The 25,062-nt window shown below is 37.4% G+C and overlaps 1 protein-coding gene across 9 annotated transcripts in view; it reads left to right on the plus strand.

Moving 5' to 3' along the window:
* Positions 1-25,062, plus strand: part of rap1gap2a (RAP1 GTPase activating protein 2a) — a 98,189-nt gene that overhangs the window by 67,471 nt on the left and 5,656 nt on the right. The window contains exons 4-20 of one of the 9 annotated variants that reach the window (XM_060888789.1): positions 7,449-7,484; positions 9,466-9,482; positions 10,851-10,883; positions 13,049-13,081; positions 13,179-13,421; positions 13,943-14,046; positions 15,979-16,057; positions 16,315-16,368; positions 17,506-17,589; positions 17,668-17,768; positions 19,249-19,378; positions 19,556-19,711; positions 20,351-20,422; positions 20,508-20,594; positions 20,907-21,047; positions 23,710-23,853; positions 24,773-24,888. In XM_060888789.1, the coding sequence (XP_060744772.1) occupies positions 7,449-7,484; positions 9,466-9,482; positions 10,851-10,883; positions 13,049-13,081; positions 13,179-13,421; positions 13,943-14,046; positions 15,979-16,057; positions 16,315-16,368; positions 17,506-17,589; positions 17,668-17,768; positions 19,249-19,378; positions 19,556-19,711; positions 20,351-20,422; positions 20,508-20,594; positions 20,907-21,047; positions 23,710-23,853; positions 24,773-24,888 (1,630 nt within the window). Of the gene's footprint in view, positions 1-3,413; positions 3,488-4,014; positions 4,154-7,448; positions 7,485-9,465; positions 9,483-10,850; positions 10,884-13,048; positions 13,082-13,178; positions 13,422-13,942; positions 14,047-15,978; positions 16,058-16,314; positions 16,369-17,505; positions 17,590-17,667; positions 17,769-19,248; positions 19,379-19,555; positions 19,712-20,350; positions 20,423-20,507; positions 20,595-20,906; positions 21,048-22,269; positions 22,613-23,709; positions 23,854-24,772; positions 24,889-25,062 lie in introns of those variants that run through there. The other 8 variants (XM_060888791.1, XM_060888787.1, XM_060888790.1 and 5 more) reach the window with 8 other exon arrangements.

Raw genomic sequence — 25,062 nt, forward strand, 5'->3', positions numbered from 1 at the left:
AGAAAAGCAGATGGAGAGAGAGAGAGAGAGAGAGAGAGAGAGAGAGAGAGAGAGAGAGAGAGAGAGAGAGAGTCAAAGAGAGAGAGAGATATAGAGAGAGAGTCAGACAGACAGACAGACAGACAGGAAAAGAGAGACAGAGAGAGATAAAGAAATACACAGACTAATGAGTAATAGAAAAGCAGATGGAGAGATAGAGAGAGAGAGAGAGAGAGAGAGAGAGAGAGAGAGAGAGAGAGTCAAAGAGAGAGAGAGATATAGAGAGAGAGTCAGACAGACAGACAGACAGACAGGAAAAGAGAGACAGAGAGAGATAAAGAAATACACAGACTAATGAGTAATAGAAAAGCAGATGGAGAGATAGAGAGAGAGAGAGAGAGAGAGAGAGAGAGAGAGAGAGAGAGAGAGAGAGAGAGAGAGAGATCTAATTCATCACTCTATAACACAGGAGGTAAATTAACTTGACCCTGAAGTCATTGTCCTTTTACCTCAAAATAGATGGATTATAAACCTGATTATAAACAACACTGAGAATCATTAGTTCTGATTATGAAATCATGAACTCAGAAACATGAAATATGTTACTAAAGTCACCACAACATCCTGATGTCTCCATTAGGCACATTTCTCAATTTCCTGTTAGAGGCATATAAACCTCATGCTGTGTAGAAAAAGAGCAACATCATCAACACACACTTAATAACATGTCAGTATTTAACTCTTACAAGCTTCTCATGACTCTCTAGTACACACACAAACAAACAGATTGGACCTTGACTTTATTGAGCGATGTTCGATTTTACTTCTGGAAATAATAATAAGGAATTATTATACAACTTATTGTTACTCTTGACTGTTTATTTATGACCTCTATGCAAATTATTTCATAATTTATTCAAGCAGATAGAATATTAGTGGGAATATCTTACCTGATATAGTTAAAAATAAAAATAAACAAACAAGGAATAAACTTTACTAAAAATATACATCTGAAGACACATTGACTATGATAGTTAAACATTTAAATTTGTTTATTTTTAAGTTTTTTGTTTTTATTATTTATTTATTTATTTGTTTTGTTTGTTTGTTTGTTTGTTTGTTTGTTTAAACTCAATATTGTTTATTTATTTAACCTCTAAGCAGAATTTTATTTCATTTTCTGCATCTGAAACTAAGTGAATATATTCTGTGAATATTTAAAACCTATAATCTTTACAATCTGAATCTATTACACACCGTGACCTCAAGCTTTTTAATATATATATATATATATATATATATATATATATATATATATATATATATATATTTTTTTTTTTTTTTTCACACGCATGTTAATTAAGTCTGGCTGCAGCAGCGGCCTGTCAGACGAGCACATTGTGTGAAACCAAAAGAGCAAACCTAAAGTCTAATCTAAAGTTGTTTTCACATTCTTCTCTTTTTCTGGAGTGGCCAGAGTACTAATCACTGGTCCTCTTCGAAACAGTGGTCTGGGGTTGTGTTTCAAACTGATGTGTGAGTTGTTGTAGATATTCATATGTGAGTCCAGATTCATATAACAACATGTGATGGATGCAATTAATTGTGAGAGCGTTGCACAAAACCTGTCTTTTTCTTGCCTATGTTGCTAATTGCACATTGACATGCAGGAAACAGATGAACCAAGTGCTCTGTTCATAGTTAGGAAGAAATTCTTAAATCCAAAACGAGCCCCAACTCAGTCCTGAACGCAGACCCGAGTATTCGAACCAGATAGACGGATAGCAAAGTATCACTAAATCAATCAGAAACAAAAGAAAACAAAATGTCTAATAATTTGGTTGTGATTCGATGTCTAGGGAACTACAGTAGGTTTGTTATTTGTAGGGGGTTGTGGTGTAGCTGTATGATCTGGGGGATGTGGTATCTTAGAGTTTAACGTGTTGAACCACTAAACAGAAAGTCATGAGTTCTAATCCCATGTCCACTAAGCATCCACTGCTGGACCCTTGATCAAGACCCTCAACCCTTGATTACTTATTTGTATTGGTGATATGTCATATGTCTATATGCACCATGTGAATGTGGGAAATGGTAATAATTTTACATGAAGAGCCTGGAGGTGGGGGGTGTAAACTTTTTAACAGCATCATCAGAGTCATTGGTTATTATTTTGTGTAAAGATTTTTCATTCAGTACTACCCTTCAGAAGCTACAGTACGTAAGATTTTTAAATGTTTCCTAGAATTCAAATTAATAAGGATTTTCACCCATAATCCTGCTCAATATTTGACATATTAATGTAAAATACTTATTAAAAGTATCAGTACAATAATATTCTTATAGTATTGAGTTGCCTTTTCGATATAAAATTATATAGAGTCTGTTAGGAAGAGGCCAAAAATGAAGAAGCTTCTGGAAAAGCAAATATTGTGGAGATTTTTCTGAAGAACTGGGGGCAGTTTAACAGATCAGGACAAGCGTGTGTAAACTTATGACCTCGAGTGTACACACATGTTCATGCAGGTATAATGTAGTCATTTACTATAACACACTGCTAAGGTAATGTAGGTGTGGCAAACACACACACATGCACATACACACACACACACAGAGCAGTGTTATTGTTGTTGGCACACAGATGCACATACACACACACACACATGCACACACACACATACACACACACATATACACACACAAACACAAATACACACACGCACACTCACACACAGCAGTGTTATTGTTGTTGGCAGACACATGCACATACACACACACACACACACACACACACACACAGAGAGCAGTTATTGTTGTTGGCACACAGATGTACATATACACACACACACACACATACACACACATACACACACACACACACACACAGAGCAGTTTTATTGTTGTTGACACACACAGACATACAGACAAGCACATACACACACACACACACACACACACATATACAGACACGCACACTCACACACAGAGCAGTGTTATTGTTGTTGGCACACACATGCACATACACACACATGCACATACACGCACACACACACAGAGCAGTGTTATAGTTGTTGACACACACACACACACACACATACACACACAGAGCAGTGTTATTGTTGATAATACACACACAGTTAAACACACAGTACTTGGTGATCACTCTTCATTTAAAGTTTGGGCTGTGAAAAGGAAAGTGGAAAAGGAGAGTGTGTTTGCAGTTGGTAAGGTCTCCAGCGTGCCAACATTATCCCTGAAAGCTGAGAAGTGTGTTTGTGAAACGTGTTGCATGAGAAAAACAAGAGAAGAACAACAAGAAAGGAAGTGAGATCAAATATCTCCAGAGGCAGACTGGTAGGACAAGTCTGTGGTGTGACGAGTCAGAGGTTTGCCAGGCACACCCAATAGTCCTGTTCCTGCTTTGTATGTGTGTGTGCGCGTGTGTGTGTATGTGTGTGTCTGTGTGTGTGTGTGTTACAGACCAGACCTGGCTGGCTCCCTTACAGAGGTATGGAACAATTTGTAATCTTCAATATGCCAGACAAAGATGGTGTGTATTTTGTGTATGCGTGTTTGTGTGTATATGTGTGTGTGTGTGTGTGTGTGTGTGTGTGTGTGTGTGTGTGTGTGTGTGTGGACCCAAAAGGTGAACTTCCTGTGATGTGGTTTAGTGGTTAGGGAATCTGTGTGTATATCAGCAGTTAAGAAGTTAGAAGTTGAAGCACAAAGGAACGTCTAATGAATTGTCTTATTTATAGCTTTAATTATGCTGTAGTGGAAAGAAGGAATGCTCCTGAACACAGAGAACACACCGGAGATGTTATTTCAGCAAAATTCATTACACTGCGTAAAATTCAGTATCAGCAGCATTGTAAGCACTTACCAATAACAGCGTTGTCATGGTGCCGAAATGCTACCTTCACGACTGACTGCATTATGTAATACACCACAGGGCAATAGAAAAAAATTAACCCACTCTCAGACTCCCTCATGTGGGAGGTTGTTCAATGTAAGTGTATGTGTGTGTGTGTGTGTGTGTGTGTATGTGTATGTGTGTGTGTTCTTCATGGCTATTTCCCCCTGATGATCTCAGCCCACGCTTGAAGACGGTGTAAATAAAAGCTCCACGTCTCAAGCCCTGACTTGATCTTCAGAAGCTCTTAGTATGTCTCAGGTAACTTTATCTCCACTCCTGAAGGCAGAAATGTTTTAGTACTTTATTTGGTAGTTTGATAGTCATGTCTATGCTATTTTACCAAAACAGACCGTTTTATTAATTGTGCTTTAGCTGAATGGGTTCAGATTTCCTGTCTGTACAGAACATAGTGGTTTGTATTCTGGTACTCCACTGAATATGCTGTATAGAGTATGGAGTATAGAGTTTGGCTAAAATATTATAGAGCTACAGGATTAGTGGATCACACGAATTAGTCATATGAAGCATGTTACATATACTGTATATCTGATGCTAGCGCTATCGACTGCAAGACAATTTAGTACAGACAATCTATTAGAAGATGAACAGAAAATTCATTTGAAACTTTATTCAAAATTTCTATATTCTGTAAAGCTGATTTAGGACACTACAAATATATGGAATTAAATTGTAGTCTTGGAGTTAAATCTTCACAAAGCGTAAGCTTCATTTTAACAAAACACTATTCCTGAATATTCAAAATTCACAAATTAGCGCTTGATCCAGTTTTGACCGGTTTTGGTACCATGTTCCCTGAATTATTTGGATGTTTTTGACTCATAAACATGTACGATCTGGTTTAGCATATTGCTATATGCTGCTTTTATATGTATGTAAATATTTGACATTCAATACGGTTTCTGGTGACGTTTTAATTGAAACCTATGGCAGAAGTTGTTCACTATCTCAGTGGTACTCAAAACATTACGGATAGTAATTATCATCGATTTGTACAGTAAGCTATGGGTTGTTGTTCTTCTTCACCTCTTTTTCTTTTAATCAAACTAATTCTGATCCAATACAGTGATCATACGTATGTTCATATGCAGCTTGCATAACAACAAGAGTTTGTTGTGTGTTTTTAGGCGCCACTGCAGTATGTCCCTCAGTGTATGTGTCATTAATCAGCTGAGGAGCAGACGCCAAGTCCACAGGGTGTATATAGAGATAAGGAGCCTTGGCACATAGATCCATAGTATCATTAATGCTATTATTTCTCAATCTTTCTGAAGGTTTTACCCTCCTGTCTGACGTGACGTGTGCTAATTTTTTATATGCTCCTTTTTCTTGATCCTGATTCTCTGAGTAATGCTAGCTGGATAAAATCTCCAAGGTTATTCGGGCAGCTGTGGTGTCTTGTAGGTCTTGATTTGTTGACTTACTAAGCTGGAGGGGATTAATAATTAACCAGGCAACATTTGCTTCTTTCTTCACCTCCTCCCAGCCCCTGACACCTGTTGGATTATTATATGTTGATATGAGCATCTTTAAGAACCCAGGAACATTTCTGCTGTAATGATCTCATGGGAGTTTTGAACTGATAAAGACAGCATTTACATTTACAGCATTTGGCAGACGCTGAATTACCCAAGATTATTTTCAACAAATATTTTTATTCAGGACTATCCACTATTTGAAAAACCCTTTAGACCATAAGAATGACTTAATTTAAGTGGTATTTCTACTGTATGCAAACTGCTTGGATACATATTTCTGACCAGTGGTTTAAGGACACCGTCCTGCTGTCATGTGAGCTTTTTTTCCCATCATTTTTTTTTTTTGCTAATTGTTTGATTTTTTTTTTATTATTGCATTTCCCTTGCAAATCACTGCATGCATTGTGTAAATATATAATGCAAGCAGGGTTTACTATCTGTGCTCGTTTGCTAGGCTGAGAAAATATTCCAAAACAGCTGCATGTTCTTTTGTTTGCCTGCTAAGAATTTTCTCATTTGCAAAGTCAACTAAAAGATTAGAATAGCTTTAAAAGCTTTGCTGATAAAGAGGTTCATGTAACATCCTTATCCATGTAAAATGAATGAGTCAGATCTCCGGGGTAATGGGGGATCTAAGGGGGTCTAGGATCTCTTTATAGGGATGTTAGGAGTTTAGAAGCAGACCTACTGTACATGGTGCTTAATTTGTAAAACACAAGGTACCAGAAAACCATACACCTTTGTTTGTCATATTTGATGTGTGACTGATAATGCAATGATGCTGTGTTACTAGTGACTGATAGGTTATCAAGGAAATGAGCCAACTGCAACTTTGAAAGGGAGGTGAAACAGCATGAAATCTAGAATCACTTCATACTATAGGCAAATATTCTAGTGGCAAGTGTCGAGAGTCAGTTCTAATGGGGCATTACTGGGGTAGTAGTTAGTAGGTATTCAGAATTCATTTAGATTATGGGTGGATCTATGTGGTAATAAAGGGTTCAGAATCACTTCCAAATAGATGATGACATACAAAGTGATATAGGTTGAGAATGACAATGACTAAAGAGGATGTGTGGTATAGTAAGGATTTGAGAATTACTTTATAATATGTCTGGATCTGCGTATGTGCTAATGCTGGTCCAGAATAAATTCATCACTGAGGTGATGTGGTAGAATGGGACAGACATATAGAGTGATAGGGATCCAGAAACAGTTCTTAATGGGGAATCAATGGTATGGATAAAAAAAAATGTAAATCACTGTATATAGTCTGGCTGATCTGTGTATGTGCTAATGCTGGTCCAGAATAAATTCATCACTGAGGTGATGTGGTAGAATGGGACAGATCTATGGAGCGGTAGAGGTACAGAATCAAATTTAAATGGGTAACCTAAAGGGTGGGAGAGGTTTCAGAATCACTTCCTAGTAGAGGCAGATATACAAGGTGATAGATGTCCAGATTCAGTACACAATGGGCCATCTTTGGTGTGGTAAGGGTTCTAGAATCATTGTATAATATGGCTAGATCTATGTATTTGCTTCTATTGATTTAAAATCACTTCACAATTTAGGTACCTCAGTGGTGTGGTAGGATGGGGCAAGTTTAGAGAGTCATGCCATGGTAGGGGTCAAGAAACACATACACAGGCACAAGGGTCTTACTTGCAAAATTACATCACAAGGGGGTAGATCTACAGGGTGGTAGGGGGTCCAAAATCGCTACAGTACATTAATTGGACGAAGCTACTGCTTGCTGATGGGGTTTAAGATTACATCCAAGAAAATTCAATAGTGTAGAAGGGGGTCTAGTAAAGAGTCCCAAATACTGTGGACAGATCTATGCAGTGCTAGGACACGATAATGTGAATGGTAATAAGAGATGGTAGTTCTTGGCAGAGGAAATTGTGGCGATCTTCCACTGCTTCATAAGCTCATTTTTCCACAAGACTCTTTCTCATTCCCAAATCTGGATGTCACAAAAGCAAACATTAACAGGAAGTACGTTTGTGTATATGTTTTGCATATTCTAATGTCCCTTTGTTTTTCTTTTTCAGTCTGCCGAGTTCTTCGACATGCTGGAGAGGATGCAGGTGAGCTTGTGTTGACTTCTTCAAGTTAATAAGGTTATGACATTATAAAGCTGCAAGCTACAAGATGCACTTCAGGTGGCTTTTCTGTTTTCCTTGGCTTTTAGCTCAAGTGTGTACATGAAGCCTGTCATTTTGAAAGCAGGTGACCAATTTTGTCCTCTAGTGCTGGCAGAGTGAAAGTGGTTTATCCAGCTGAGCAAGCATCAGGGAGGCTATCCATACCACCTTGATTGAATGATTGCAGAGGAAGTCTGAATGTACCAGCTCTTTCAAAGCTGCATTGATCCGTCTAGTACTTTTCACAGTAGTGGGTGTCTAGTTAGTGGTGTGGAAATCTGGAAATCAAGTTTTTTAGCTCGTGAACAAGGATGACTCATTGAACTGAGACAGCACTACCAAAAACGACTGTGTATGCCAGGAGGGAGGGGGGCATGTTAGCCAGTAATGAAAGAACATCAGATCAATATGCAGAACACTCTTTTCAGAGAGAAGATCAGCAAAGCTTTCTATCGTGTCCTGTGTACCATACGATGAACATATCGAACCAGATGCGGATGCTCGAAGGCAGACGTCTCTAGAGTAGACGATCGAAGAGCCTGAGTTCGACGAAATTAAAAGCCATGAGGATTTTGAGAAGCTTTGTAGTGTTTTGTGGCCTTATGCTTGGGTTTATGCCTTTTCTTAAGGAGGTACAAATGGAGGCAGGTTGAAAAATGGCAGTTTTGTCTTATGTACAGCCTCTGAGTATAAAACAAATCAAATAACATCCTAAAAGCCAAATGTTTTAAGTTAATTCTCGGAAGCATTTCATAGGTTTTGGTGAGGCATAAAGGAGGCTTTAATGTCTAGCTCTATTAATTTCATGTGTCTGGGCATAAACTATTACCCTGAAGGAGTTTCATCAGACATCACAGGTCCTTTTAATGAACAGAGGGAATTTTCTCAGGCAGTGATCTCTGTAAATGAATTTTATTACGAACACCAAGCAGTCATTTATGTTTAGACGTGAAAAGTGCCAAGGTAGACATGTTAGGACAGTGCTGTAAGACAGTGATATGAACAGGTTTATGCCTCTATAGCTGTGTGTTTGGGTGTTGTACAGTATGTGGGAGCTTAGTGTAGGGAAAAACTAAATAAATATTCAAAGTCGAATGCTTGGAGAAGAAGGAGCTGATTTCTTGGTTAATTTCTTAGTTCCTAATGAAATATACCGTGCTAATAGACATTAAAGTCAATTCATAAGAGCAGATTTTATACTGTTTTAGATTTTTCACCATGTACAAGTGTGTATATTGCATAATAACAGAGATTACATCATATAATACAACCCAACTGTATTCTGCCATGCAGTTCATTTCAAACTCTCTTATTACAATTTGGGAATAGAGTGGGACGCAACACAAATGATTTACACCAGACATGAAAGCCAACATTTGATATAAAATATATTAAAGTATAAATGAGGAGCTTGCTGCCAGATAATTAGCATCAACAGGATTAAAGGATTATTGTAATAATCAACAATCAAGTATTGCTTTGTTTACTGAGATTTAAAATGACTTTCCTTATTACAAAAAACACCAAACAAAAATGCAGAATCTGTTCTTTCTTTCTTTCTTTCTTTCTTTCTTTCTTTCTTTCTTTCTTTCTTTCTTTCTGTTTTAGCCTAAATCAAGAGAAAAACAATGATTGAAAAGCAACTATGACTGTTATGTCTGATATCAATAGGTACAAAGCAGGTGGTTAAATGTTCATGTACAGGAACGCATATATACAGTAGCACCTATATGAACAATCCACATAGCTAGAGTCTTGGTGTATTATGCAAATCTCAAAGACATGCAGGAGGAAAGTTTAAAGCGTAAGAAAGTCAGTGGGTCACTGGTCATGTTATCTTCCTATCTAACTAACATAAACTGAAAGACTTCCTTAGCTTCCAATACAGTTTTATTAACCCACATTTGCATGTGATTTTTCCCAGAAGCTCGAGTCTTTGGTGCAAGAAGCACAGACCCCTGCTAAGTAGCAATATGGCCACAAACTGAATTCAAGCTGTTTTGTCTAAAGTGTATTAAAAGAGACACTTATGAAGATGGCTCCCACCATTATCTCCTATTATCTCCTAAACAGTGGAATCCCAACCCCTCTGTTGGATATCTACTGGCCTGCAGAGTTCACTTCCTGTCTAAAACCAACACACCAGTTTTATATCTTTTATCATAGCCTTCCATAGCTTCTGTACATCAGGACAAGGTTGAGGGTCATAGATTACAAGGGTTCAATACTTCGCTGGTAGAAAAGAAAATGTTCTGCCTCAAGGGATGTTAACAGTTAACGGTATAATAGAGGGATTGTGTGTTCAGAAAAAGGTACAAAAATAGATACAAAGGTAGAAGGAACCCTTGAGGAGAATCCTGGGAAGGGAAACTAATAATAGACTAAGTACACGTCGTCCCAAAAATGACATGAAATAATTTAATTTAATTGAAATTTTAGTGTTGATTGTAATTTGATGATTCTATCCTTCTGATCTAATATCTTGACCAGAGATGGAAAACAATGGAGTACTTCATTTTTATAGTTAAGTACTGATTTACTTTATTGAGTACTACTGAAGTTTAATACAATCTCAAACGCTTTTGTAATTTTAAGTTTAGCATCCAATCATACAGCTATTCACGTGCAAATGAAGATATATAAGCTACCAGACAGCAGTGTGGAACTCACCTCAGTAACATGCTACACTATACAAAAAAAAAAGGCACCTCCTTTATTTCTGTAGAAGACTCAGTTATACAATTTGCTAATGTCAACTGGCTAATTGGAACTGAACAAAATTAGTGTGATTTTTTTTGCTAATATCAAGTTAGACTAGCACTAATTCTAGTAGATAATATCTATTAACAGTTCTCGGCAGGAAATAAAATTCTGGCTAATGGTAAATGACTAAAAGTAAAAAGTAGATATTCCTGATGCTAATTCAGTTCATTTGCAAACTATGCAGCCATGACTAGCAAAACAGTTGATTTCATCTTCTAACTCAGTTCTAACTCAAAAATGATCAGTTAAAACCAATCACTTGCTCATTTACTCTTAATACTTATTTAAACGAATGAAACTTTTTGCATATCACCTGAGCACACTTTTGTGCTGGACACTTCCTCTTTTACGTGAGTCAGAATTTGGCAGATGCTCGTTTATTTCAAATATAATTGATCTTATCTCTTATCATGACTGACTTGACTGACTGACTGAGTGTCGCTGACGTAAATGCAGGTGTGGAGACTAGTACATTGTGTTGTCCTGTGGTTTCTGGTTAACACCTTTTCTCCTTGCATTTTCTAACGCAACCATGGATCACTACAGCTTCCTAAATATGAGGAAACTAAGAAGCACAAGGTGTGGAGAGTGTATATGTGTGTCTGTATCTGCATGTGCATGTGTGTCTGTTCTCTGTATTTGTGTATCTGTATATATATATATATATATATATATATATATATATATATATATATATATATATATATCAGAGATTCCACTAAGCACAAATAATATAGCATATACAGCATATAATAATAATAATAATAATAATAATAATAATAATAATAATAATAATAATAATAATAATCTTCTACTTTGGGATTTTCCCTTTAGTGGTCACCACAGAGACTCATCACTTTCCACATAACTCTATCCTCAGCATCCTCTACTCTCACACCAATTACATTCATGTCCTCATTTAACACATCCATATATCTCCTCTTTGTCCTTCATCTTGACCTCTTACCTGGCAGCTCCATCTCCACCATCCTTCTACCAATATAACCACCTCCCTCCTCTGTACATGTCCAAACCATCTCAATCTAGCCTCTCTGACCTTTTCCCCAAAACAGCCAACCTGATCTGTCCCTCTGATGTGCTCGTTCCTAATCCTGTCCATCCTCATCACTCCTAAAGAGATCCTCAACATCCTCATCTTTGCTACCCCCATCTCTTCCTCATGTCTTTTTCTCATTGCCTACCCATAGTCTCTAACCCATAATAACACAATTAAGTCAAATCAGTACATTTTTTTCTCTTGTATCTTTGCCCTGGAAAATTATCTTTCCATTCGAGTCTAAAAGGAAAGTGTCAGGGAGGGTTAAGTGCCTTGCTCTGGGGCCCAACAGCAGCATCTTGGCAGTGCTGGAGCTTGAATCTCGACCTTCTAAACAGCAACCCAGAGCCTTAACCGCTTGAGCTACCACCGCCCCTGTTAAATGCTAATATTTAGGTGTTGTGCTATAGCATGCTAGTATATTAATTTACACTAATATACAAAATACATAAGTATCAACAATGTAACAGCGAGCCAATTAGAGGACACGTTAAAAGAGACACGTAAAAAAATATATATATATTTTCACAGACAAAGAAATTTAAGCTGGCAGCTTTCTGGTTTGTGTTAAGATTTTTCCAGACAATTTTTGATTTTATCTGACATTTGAATTTGATTAAAATTTTTAGCAGTCAAAAACCAGTATTTGCCGGATAACGGAAACTCTGTGACGTGATGTATATCCTGCTCACTTTGTTGCTTTTTTTATATTGCTGCAAGTCATTTACTCAGTAAAGCTTTTGAGAAGGAACGAGATCTTGGCCTCGGGTTACCTTCAAATTAAATATCTCCGCTGAATATCTTCCACATCCCGATGTGATAAAGGTCAAGAGCGAAAGCTGTGCTAGAACAGACTGAAATGTCAAAGAAGAACACAGTGCAAGTGCAAACTGACTGATGTTCATGCTCTATTAGTAGCACATGGAAAAAATGCTTAGTTTTGTTTGGTTGTGTGTGTGTGTCTGTGTGTGTGTGTGTATTTTGGGGAATGTTGTCTGCTTACTGGATAATATTGCACACCTATAATAATGCTATTAATTAAAGAGATGAGGTACAACAGCCTGCTGAGGTTTTACTTTCTTGTTACTCTCTTACATTTAGAGAATTTGATCATTTTAGATAAATAAAGGAAGTTATTTCATTTGTAGCATTGCTAGTATAAGGCTTATATATATAGTTATATATACACTTTAACAAAAACCTAAGCTTTAAAATAACATTAAATTGATTAAAATGCTGTATGTCTGAAAGTTTGTTATCGGTGTGTGATTTATTTGCGATTTTAGCAAGTCGCTGGTGCTGTAGTTGATTCGGTTTAGTTTGTAGTAAGGTAGCTGCTATAAAAATGTCGGTGACGCTTCAGTGCTGTCTCGTCGTCATCATAACAGAGAAGTTAAAGCGCTTATACTCTCACAACAGACAACATTCGATGACTAAAAGGACAAACTCTTTAATGAGAAATTTAGCCAATAGTACAAGAGAGTGTAAACAAATCATGAAACATGAAACCAGTCAATTAGCAGTAATGCCGTTTTCCTGTACTGTAAATAGATTAGGTTACAAATTTATTTTTATTCTAAAAATAAATTCTATAAATGAAATTTGAAATCTTTATATTATAGAAATGTTTTCTCAAGGTTTTTATTTTATAATTATTAAAAAAATATATTTTCTTTCTTCCTATCAGGACGACTACATCCCGTACCCCAGGATAGAGGACGTGAGTTCTCCCATCATCACCACCATCATACGACTTCATAGTCATTTCCTTTCACTCTCTTTCATCATCAGCATCATCCTTCTGTTGTTTTCTTCAGGTGCTGGAAAAAGGAGGACCGTACCCTCAGGTGATCCTGCCGCAGTTCGGAGGTTACTGGATCGAGGACGGAGAGGCTCCTCTGGGAACCCCGACATCCTCAGACAGCAGCTTCTGTGAAGAAGAAGAGGCCGATGGCACAGAGCCATGTGGAGAAGGAGGAGGAGGAGAAGGAGGAGGCTTTGGATACAGGCTGGAAAGCAACAGTACAGCACGAGCATACCGCAGACATTTTCTCGGAAGAGTGAGTAGAAGTCAAATTCGACTTAAACGACTGTTATTCTGGAGAAATCATAAAAAATAATTCATAAATAAACGTCCAATTTGCATACTCATGAATATTCATGAAACCTTGCAGTCCTTGCACAAGGTTATAGAAATGCTCACAGGACATTTTAACAGTTTCATAGTTTATTTGAGTTTTTTGTTTAAACCAAGCAATTAACTCAAGCAGACCTTCTCCGAGGTCTGAAAGGTCACCATTTCTCACAGTAAGAAAGTCACCTGTCTTTTTTTTTGAAGCATTTTTCTACTAGGAGCATTTAGTCTTGAGAAAGAGCTTGAAAGAAATGTGAGAAAATGACACTTACATCAAGCTGAACTGGATGTGAAATCAGCAGTTCGGAAAATGAACCGCTTTCTCCTCATGTCTATGAGTGGAGAAAATATAGAGGAAACTGGTGAGGAATTCAGGAAATGAAATGAAGCCTGTAAAATTGAAGCATCTCTCTCTCTCTCTCTCTCTCTCTCTCTCTCTATTTTCAGGAGCACATGAACTATTATTGCACAGCCAGTAGTTTGGGAAACCTCATTATGTCTTTAAAGCATGAGGAGGCTGAAGGTCAGGAATTCCTTCGTATTATGCTCAGGTACAACACATACACACACACACACACACACACACACACACACACACACACACACTAATTTACATTCTTTCCATATTTCCTGAACACATCTCCACACGTACTGTACATTTGCATTTACAAACATCAAACAGAATGAATCAGGAAGCTGTTAGTTGTGAACACGATCCAGGAACGATGGCGTAACACACCTTAAAGGACAAGATGTACAGTATATCCAGGAAAGCTCATGTCTGAACAGAAGCTGATACAGGGCTGAAAAAGACACTTTTAAAGTTGTTAGGATTGCTAAATGTTAGAACAATGAAGTATAATCTTGTTAACTATTTTTACTACTACACTGGTGTTCCGTTCCACTGGCAGATTAGAAACTGACTTTATGAGACATTTTCAACCTGTATATAGAACTGAATGATGTTCTGTCTGTGAGTCTGATCTAAACAAGTCAGGACTCTGCTGGCTTTCAGTGTGAGACGTGTGTTTTTCCCTCTGTTGATAATCTTAACCAGAATTTTAGTGGTTGAAAAATAAACACCTTCAAATTTGAGCTGCTTACTGTATGAACAAACACTTGGGGCATCTCAAAGAGCAGAAATGGGTTTGATATCAACGTTTACTCTGAAGATACATACATTTGTGTGGAAAAACTAAGCATGTACTGTATGTTTTTTGGAACAATTAATAATATACTTTCCACGAATATATGAATGTACTGTAGGTAAAAACAGAAATACTTCAAAGAAAAACTACAAATTCTACAAAGTCCTGAATGTCTACTTTCGTATGAGTTTCATATTAACACCACTGCGGAGTGAGACATGACGAAGACATGTCATCATCCATATAGACAGAAACAGGAAGAAAATCTAGGGACAAAAGATTTAAAGGCAAAATTTTTATGATAAAGAGAAAAATCCAGACATTTCGTAATAATACTGAAACTCATAATGTAATTAATTACACAGATTAATGAGAATTGGAAATGAATTATATATAAAATGCGTCTTGCTTGAGCTTGATGTAAAGAATGACGGTTTATGAGCCGTGTTTCGAAGTATGAAAACTCTGTGTGTGTTTATTTCATAAGCTACGTACAAAAGGGGAAATACCTACAGGAAAAGACTGACTGGTTGTTTCTGTAATTATAGAGTCCGTCTGTAACTGCACAAAGCCGTAATAACCGGGTTTAAGGGCAGCGTTTATAGGGTTACGTAAGCCCTTTGTGACAAGTGACATAAAGAGGTGTCAGCTGTCGAAGACGAATGACAATTTTGATGTCAAATTTTGTTCCTATGTTTGCGTGTCATGACAGTTAACATTGTATCTCGACATGCTTTTATTATGTCAGAGTCACAAACCCTTCCTGGGTTCCTGAGTCATTCTGACGCTCCACTCCATATAGACACCCTGTAGATTTCGATTTTTTTTCACACTGTGCATATTTGCTGTGGTCCGAATCCTAGTATGATTGTTCCTGGTGGCCCTGCAGAGTTGCTCAGGTTTGCTACACAAACATCGTTGCATTTGAGTTCATCTCACATCATTACATACGTGTATGGAGAACACGACCATATCCACTTGTATTATAATTATTGTGCTATTATATTATGCACGGTAAGGTAAGTCTCATCTGTGTCTCATAACGTTCTCCTGTCACTCCTGCTCATGAATGTTGTGGAAACTAATGATGTTATTGTCTAAAACACACACACACACGCACACACACTTCTCAAAGAGTTTTTGCTTTCACATTTGATGTGTACACAAGAACTACTGCTGTATTAATAATGACTCAGCGATCATCTCAGGACTTCCTTTCTACTGCCACCACAACACACTTTCAACAGAACTTGAAGTCTTTACATAAAGATTCCGTCTTCATTTCATAATCCCTCAGGTCAAAAAAATGTCTGTCTTCATTCTCTAATCTCTCAGGTCAAAGACAAAGACACTTCATGACAGGATTCCACTGGAGGGACTGCACCAGCTTCCCAGTGTTCCTCAGATAGCCAAGGTGTGTGTCATCTATTGACTTTACTGAAGTGTGCAGTTCTGTGTAACATGTATATTTAAATTAATTCATATAATATACACTAACATGTAAAGTAACTGTGCACTAATATTTGCAAAAACATTATTATTTAAAAAACTGCTTTCTGTAGAGGTTGTGTTAGTAAGTATTGTGTATTATGGGCCAATATTAGGGCCAAAACTTATGCATCCAACTGTACAGTATACAGTATTTGTCTAACTGCATGTGCTGTGTTTCAGCTGCTTTGTGATGACGTCACAGGTCTGAAGTTTAATCCCGTCCTTTACCCAAGGGTGAGTGTGTTACTGAAAAGCTATGATGATGTATGCTGAATCCTAAAAATTCATTCATATATTTTTAATGAAAACCCATTTTTATTAAAACGAATCTATCTATCTATCTATCTATCTATCTATCTATCTATCTATCTATCTATCTATCTATCTATCTATCTGTATACTCAGCTAGCTAGCTGGCTAGCTAAATTAACACTCTTAAAATGACTTTCTACCTAGGTAGATAATTAGATAGGAGGTTATTTCAGCAGTGTTCATTAAACTAGCTAGCTAGGTAAATATGCTGACAGGTAGCTAGCTAACTTGGTTGTAATGTAGCTAGGCTGTAAGATAGATAGATAGATAGATAGATAGATAGATAGATAGATAGATAGATAGATAGATAGATAGATAGATAGATAGATAGATAGATAGATAGATAGATAGATAGATAGATAGATAGATAGATAGATAGATAGATAGATAGATAGATAGATAGATAGATAGATAGATAGATAGATAGATAGATAGATAGATATTTTTAGGTAAATCTAGCTTATTATTTAGCTCGTTGCCTACCTAGCAAGATACCTACATATTTATCTTGCTAGCTAAAATAACACTCCTAAAATGACTAGCTGTCTGTCTGTCTGTCTGCCTGTCTATCTACATATCTATCTATCTATCTATTACTACCTACCTACCTATCTCTCTCACATCTATCTAAAATGAACACCACTTAAAGTACCGTACTAGCTAGTTAGCTAGATATGACTTTCTCAGGTTCTACCTGCTGACTTTTTTTTGTCATGAGGCGAATGGGGTCGTGGTTCTGCTCTGCTTACAGTGCTCACTACACTGCACTACTCAGGACATCTGGGCTAATGTGTGTGTACCCCAGGGTGCTGTAAAGTCCATCTGCTTCTCTAATGCCCACAGGCTCATTCTGTGTGTGTGTGTGTGTGTGTGTGTGTGTGTGTGTGTGTGTATGGATGAGTGTTTCAGCATTGCCCAGCTCATCTCTGGACCCCATTTGGTCTCTCAGCTCCGCCCAGCACGGATCCCTTCTTGAATTATAAAGAGTCCTGTCACACACATATGCTCTTCCTGCTGGCTCTGTCTCTCAGTCGCTGTCTGCTTTTTCTCGTCCCTCAGGCCTCGCAGCTGATAGTCGGCTTTGACGAGCACGAAGTCAATAACACCTTCAAGTTCGGGGTCATCTATCAGAAGTTTGGCCAGGTGAGTAAGACAGACGTTATATTCAGAAGCATTCAGATTAATGATGGGAATAGTTTCATCAATTTTTTTCTGCTTCAGACTTCTGAAGAAGAGTTGTTTGGGAATAACGAAGAGACGCCGGCATTCGCCGAATTTCTCAGTGTGTTGGGAGATAACATAGAGCTGCAGGATTTTAAAGGGTAACTCAACATCACAGTGCAACATACACACACCTAAGTAAACGTAAGATTTTAGTAAAAGAATTGCACGCAATATTAAACAAAACTCTAATTCAAACAATCACTGTTTCTAGCTCATCTATGAGGTTAATAAAAATCTGTCACACTCAAAACCCCTTTGAAAAGGGGTTTTGAGTGTTGGCACATTATTTAAACAAAAAAAAAAAGATTTATTTTAAAATATTACGATTGTGACCTGATGTCTTTTATATTGAGTTTTATCTTTTATGCTTTATATAATCTTTGATCAACTGATTCAATAATAATAAAAAAAAATCATATTCATCTAACTGTATAAAAGTCATTATAATATTTTTATATATAATTTTTCCCCATTTCTGTTTATTAGTGTGTATTAGCTCTGGTGCAGATCACAAGAAGCGAATTTTCACAAAGATTTTGATTGAAGTCTTGGTTGATCGATGTCATTGGGAGCAAGCTGGAAATTATGATTTATTTATTTATTTGTTTATTTTTGCAAAACAAATCCTCAAAGGGAGGTTCAGGCTTCTCTGGATTTTTCATTAAGAATCTAAATCTCCATTCAGATTTGGGTGAGTTGTCCCGTAACCTGAAAGTCCAAACTTAGAAAAATAAAGTGCTGGTCTGGGCATGGAGTGGAAACTATCTGCTCCACCATGTTTTCAGAGATGGCTTGAGGAGACGGTCTCTGTATAACATCTTGAGAAAATCAAATAAAGTCGAGTAAAGAATACAAAAATACGGTTTAGCGAAACAAAGTCTCAATTTATTTTCCCAAAGTGTGTGTTCTGTTCCTACAACATTTATACAATATCAAGATTTTGTGTGTGATTTTTTTTTTTTGTGATCTGTCTTTCTCCTTTAATCTTTATTTAGGCATTTGTGTCATTTATGTCACGTAGCCTCTGCTTTTTTTTCTACTTACTTTGTTTTTGTTTTGTTTTGTTTTCAGTGCGTTATTGGTTAAAACTAATAAAGAATATTAATAAAAACAAACATGCAAAAAGAAAGCGCAGACACCAAAGACGAAGTCTGAACATCTCCATACAAAATATTTTACGTTTAGGGCAGATGTCCTTATCCAGAGCGACTGATATTGTTATTTAATTTTATACAACAGAGCAATCTAGGGTTAAGGGCCTCACTCAGGGGCCCAGCAGTGGTAGCTTGGTGGACCACAACCTTTCGATTGCTAGACCAACACCATAACCACTAGGCTACCACATCCCCAGGCCAGTTTAACATATCACAGCTCACACAGATCAAAGTCCCAGACAATTCCCTGTGTAAATTACCCTTTAGAACAAGTGCATCGATATTATAACCCTTTATTTATTTGTTTGTTGCTTTCTGACTCATCAGAATCCAGAACTGAACAAGAATGTTTAAAACCTTTTGACTGTGTGAAGGTGTAACATCATGGTGTCACATCATTTCCTGTATGCTGATTTGGCTCCAGGTTCCGTGGCGGTCTGGACGTGTCTCATGGACAAACAGGAACTCAGTCGGTCTACACCGTTTTCCGAAACCGAGAAATCATGTTCCACGTTTCGACTAAACTTCCCTTCACGGAGGGAGATGTCCAGCAGGTAGATGCACAGATCTCAGATCAGAGAGCTTTGTTTGTTTGTTTGTTTTCCAGGAGATGCTTGAGAAAGCTTTCCTGTGTAAGAAAGACGATGGTGTAATATCTTCTTGCTAGACGTTCGAGCTGATGTAACACCATTTTTGAGAAGTACAGCCGTTTTCTGCTTTGTATGCTGCAGCTACAGAGGAAGAGACACATCGGGAACGACATCGTGGCTGCGGTTTTCCAGGAAGAACCCACTCCGTTTGTACCTGACATGATCGCGTCTAACTTCCTCCATGCCTACGTGTTAGTTCAGGCTGAAAACCCCTGTACTGATCACACAACATACAAGGTACTGAACGCTCAGGATGTCCCTTAATTAATAAACAAATCATAACTTATTATCTGGGACAATGTTTATGTGAACATTTGTACAGTTGCATATTTTGGTTGCATTGGAAACTGTATTCAATCATAAATTATGACGAGCTAGTTAGCTAGTTAAACAGAATAACTAATAAAAAACAAGTAATTGTTTAAATTACCAGCTTCCACTTTTCTGTATTTTGCTTGCTTTCCTCTAACAAAAATGAACAACTCAAACAAAACAGCAGACTTTTTTTACTTTTTAATATTAAATTAACTTGTACAAAAAATATATATTTATATAATTCTATTTTGTATGTTAATTATATATGTATTTTCCTGTACAAGTTAATTTAGTTTGAGCACAATGTGCTTTCTTTTCAAACTGAGACACTTCAGAAAATATGGCATCACAGTGAGCATCGATTCTTCCTTGTTTTTTTTTTTTTACAGCGTATTGTGGGATTTTTTCAGAAGTAAATATTCCAGTAGATTTAAGAGAGACTTTCCCCATAGTCAAAACCCAACTCTGGAACTATTAGAACTGTAAATCCTGTCATGTCACTGTTAACATGTCCATGAACCCAGATGTGTTCGTAATCTATGTTTCTGATTCATGCCCCAGGTTTCCGTCACGGCTCGAGAAGATGTCCCACCGTTCGGCCCTGCTCTACCGAATCCTGCCGTTTTTAAAAAGGTGATCACGTGATAAAAGTATCTTCATGCATGATTCTGGACGATGACAACGAAACTCATGCTGGTTTTTTATACCCACGTCACAGGGCCCAGAGTTTCGTGAATTTCTGCTTACAAAACTGATCAATGCCGAGAACTCTTGCTACAAGTCTGACAAGTTTGCCAAGCTGGAGGTGAGCGAAAGAAACACTGCATGTTTATCAGCAGCTGCAGTCTAAATCCTAGCAGATGCTTTCATTAGATTTATAGTAAGCGGTGGGATTATTTTTTCATTAGATGTTAGCAAGTGATGTTAGCTCATGAATCGACAATTTATTACAAACTCTACACAGATTCTATGTCGATATGAAATTAGTTGATAAAACAGAATGTTAAACAAAAAAAAATTAAGGAAAGTAAACAACTAGCCAGAGTAGCTGGTCATTTATTAGCTACATGTTTTATGCATATACAGTAATTCTACAATTACTGTGTGTGTGTTTCAGGGACGGACGCGAGCAGCGCTCCTGGATAATCTGCATGATGAGCTGCACAGACAGACCCAAGCCACGATGGGAGTGGGATCATCCACAGGGGAAGACAAACTAGAGAATGGAGCACATGGAGGTCTGCTGGAGTCCTTTAAGGTGAGTCCGATTATTACGCTAATCCTAGAACAATCAGCTAATGTACAGAAATTCTTTCAACAGAGATCTGGAGAACTAATATTAAAGTTGTGGTGTGTAACTTGTTTGTGAATTTAAAATAAATCTCACACTCTGAAAGGAAATGTAGAAACACTGCTGTTTGTTTTTGGTTATCTGACTGAAATTAAGCTTTGATTTAGATTTTTCAAGCCCTGGAATAAACTCCGCCCCTATCTAGATCAGGACCAGATCACACTAGTTGAGTTTATAAATAATGTGGTATGTACAATATATGATTCTGTATATACAGAGATATGGCTTAGTGATTAGTACGTTTTCCTCATACCTCCGAGGTTGGGGGTTCAGTTCCTGCCTCCCGCCCTGTTCTCTGGTTCTCTGGTTTCCTCCCCCAAGTCCAATGTAGGCTGATTGGCATTTCTTTAGTGTGTGTGTGTGTGTGTGTGTGTGTGTGTGTGTGTGTGTGTGTGTGTGTGTGTGATTGTGCCCTGTGATGTCTTGGCATCCTGTCCATCCCGCCGGTTCCCGTGATACACTCCAGAGGAAGAGAATGGCATTTGAACCACAACACTGGGCAAACAGGAAGTCTGGAAGTTTTCTAAATTTATAAATATATTTTTTATATTTATAAATATATATTTGTCAGCCTAGTAAAGGATATTAATTAAACTCAACTCAATACACTGTTTCTTAATACTAGATAACTTTCTCTCATTCTCATATTTACTCTAATACAATGTTGCCCCTTGTGGCAGAAGTTGGTATAACGTGCTAATTGTTGTCTAAATGTTAAGCACATTAAACATTCACAGGTTTAAATTTTAATATATTCTCCGATTATATATACCATTGTTTCATACACTCAAATATTTTGGAAGATTTTATTTAAGGTTTTTGCATGTTATAATGAAATCCAACTGAATTCATAACCACACTTGACCTGCATGGTTTAATTCAGTATCTCACCAGAAAACTTCTGAACTTCAGAGATCTTTGGTAGATAAAACTGTAGGTAGTTTCTCATATACAGTCTGTGCAAAATAAAACCACATAATTAATTAATGAATAATCAGGTAACCATAGCAACGGTAAAATGTAAAATTGTGCACCTAAAAAAATTGTGCACCTTGAGCTTGAAAAGAAAATTTGTGTGGAAAGCAGTGTGACTTTGTGTGTGTGTGTGTGTGTGTGTGGCTGTTTGCAGGAAGTGTGCAGGTGTGTGTCTGGTATTGCACCACAATCCCACATTGCTCAGGCCGTGTTGATTTGCGTAGCAGCCATCACTGTCCTCTACCACATCCAGCTGACACAGACCCTCGCTGCTTGACCCAACATCACTAAATACACATCACAAAACATGCCATTTGTTTGCCACATTTTCCTTGTGAGCTTGGCCTTGTGCATATTCATGCCTAATTTTTAACTTTTGCATAAAATGTGTATCATGACGTGTTAAGGAATTAATGCAGATATGATTGTGAAGTGAGAATGTGGTCAGTAAAAAAAACAACAGAATGAGATGGAAATAAAGTCATTTTCGATCCAGAGGACATCGTGTCGTATCTGATTGTGCGTCATTGCGGTTATCGTCAGTCTGTATGGCTACATCTGCTGGCTGGATTTGGTAGTCATGTGTATCCTTGGCTTTTCTGTGCGTTGTGTCACTTTGCTAATGACACAGAGGCTTTGCTTTTTTTCAAATGCAAAAGAGTCCTAAAGTGTGTTCTCTTAAGAGTTGTGTGTAGCTTGTGTTGTCGTGCTGAAAGGAAAATGAAATAAGGGGGAAATAAAAGTTCAAGTTCAAATTAAAATTGCGACTTAGCTGAATTATTATGTTAATTATCATTAGTATGCCAAAAATGTTGTTTGACTTTAGATGAAATTTGCTTATTTATCGTCTCAGAATTCTGATTCAAAAAATTAAAAATGTTAACACGGTGTTGAGATTTTAACATTGAACATTTAATTTAGACTTTTTATCTAAAAATTCTGACTTCTTATCCTAAACCTCTCACTGGTCTCAAGATTATACATTTTATTTATAATTAGTAAATTTTGACTTTTTATTTCAAAGTTCTGACTTATTTCTAAAAAAAATCTGACTTCTTGTAAGACATCTCAAGATTCTGACTCACTATCTAAAAATTCTAATTTATTATTCAAAAACCTTTTTTACATTCAAATCTTGACTTTTTCCGTTAAAATGCTTACATATCTGATCATTTTGAGATTTATTACCTCAAATTTGTTTAAAGAATTCAAAGTATTGCATGACAGTATTCTGACGTATCTCAAAATTTTATGCTCATCTTAAATTTTGACAATATTTTAAAATATTGACATTTAATTATTTTTAAAAATTCTGAGGTTGTATCTCAAAATTCTGATTTATTTTCTAAAAATTCAGACTTATTATTCCAAAACATTGACTTACCATAAAATCACAATTTTTATGTTTGGATGCTTAATTATTATCTGGAATTTGATTATTTTAAATTGGTTTACTTATTAAATTTACGATCCTGGCCACTATATCATTCAGTTTAAGGAATTAATGCACTAACTTTCTGTTTCTTTAATTAACTTCTAATTCTCTCTCTCTCTTGCTCTCTCTTCCTTTATTCTTCTTTGTCCCGTGTCTCAGAGGGCCATGCGGGTGAGGAGTCACTCCATGGAGACGATGGTGGGTTCTCACAAACACAAAGCTGCAGCAGGAGGAGTACCATCCAGTATGAGTGGAGGAGGGCTACCTCAGAGCAGTGCTGAGTGCACAAAGAGTACCTTCACGGTGAGAGAGAGAGAGAGAGAGAGAGAGAGAGAGACTGAGGGAGAGAGAGAGAGAGAGATAAACAGGGAGAGAGGTAGAGACAGGGGGAGAGAGATAAAGAGAGAGATAGAGAGAGAGAGAGAGAGAGAGAGAGAGAGAGCAGGAAAGAGGGAGAGACAGAGAGAGAGAGAGACAGGGAGAGAGAGGGAGAGACAGCAGGAAAGAGGGAGAGACAGAGAGAGAGAGAGAGAGAGAGAGAGAGAGAGAGAGAGAGAGAGAGAGAGAGAGAGAGAGAGACTGAGGGAGAGAGAGAGACAGGGAGAGAGAGGTAGAGACAGGGGGAGAGAGATAAAGAGAGATAGAGAATGAGAGAGAGAGAGAGAGAGAGGGGGGGGGGAGAGAGAGGTAGAGACAGGGGGAGAGAGATAAAGAGAGAGATAAAGAGAGATAGAGAGTGAGAGAGAGAGAGAGAGAGAGAGAGAGAGAGCGAGAGAGAGAGACAGCAGGAAAGAGGGAGAGACAGAGAGAGAGAGAGAGAGAGAGAGAGAGAGAGAGAGAGAGAGAGAGAGAGAGAGAGAGAGAGACAGATAGAGACAGAGGGAGAGAGATAAAGAGAGAGAGACAGAGAGCAGAGCAAGCGAGAGAGATGAGAGAGAGAGAGTGAGAGAGAGAGAGAGAGAAACAGAGAGAGAGAGAGAGGGAGAGAGAGAGAATACTCTTCAATAACTACATTACTGCAGCATGTTGATTCATTCAAACACATGCAGTACATCGATCCCATGTGATTGATTAACATTAACACAATTAGTAAAAACCAATCCCTTTTGAATGAAGGTCTGTATTATATAGGAAGAAATGAAACAGTACTTTTATCAGTTCTGCATTATTAGCTTGTGTCAGATTGTATTGATTTCTGACCCGAGTGCGATTGTGTGCGTAGCCTCCAGTGCTGTCGGCCAAGTCTCCCATGAAGAGTCCAGTTAAACGACGTTCAGGCTTGTTTCCCAGGCTGCACTCGAGCACAGAGAGCCCTACTGAGAGACATCCACCACGCAGGTTAAAAACAACACTAACTCTCACATAAACAAAAAAACAAACATTTGCATATCAAATCTGGCAGAAGCATGTAAAAAATTGTGACTTATTATGTCAAAACTAAATTTCTACCTTTTTTATTTGACTTACTATCTAAAAATTCGGACCAACTTCAAAATTTTGATTTGTTTCTGT

This window comes from Tachysurus vachellii, chromosome 15 (assembly GCF_030014155.1).
Source record: "Tachysurus vachellii isolate PV-2020 chromosome 15, HZAU_Pvac_v1, whole genome shotgun sequence".
NCBI classification, from domain to species: Eukaryota; Metazoa; Chordata; class Actinopteri; order Siluriformes; family Bagridae; genus Tachysurus; species Tachysurus vachellii.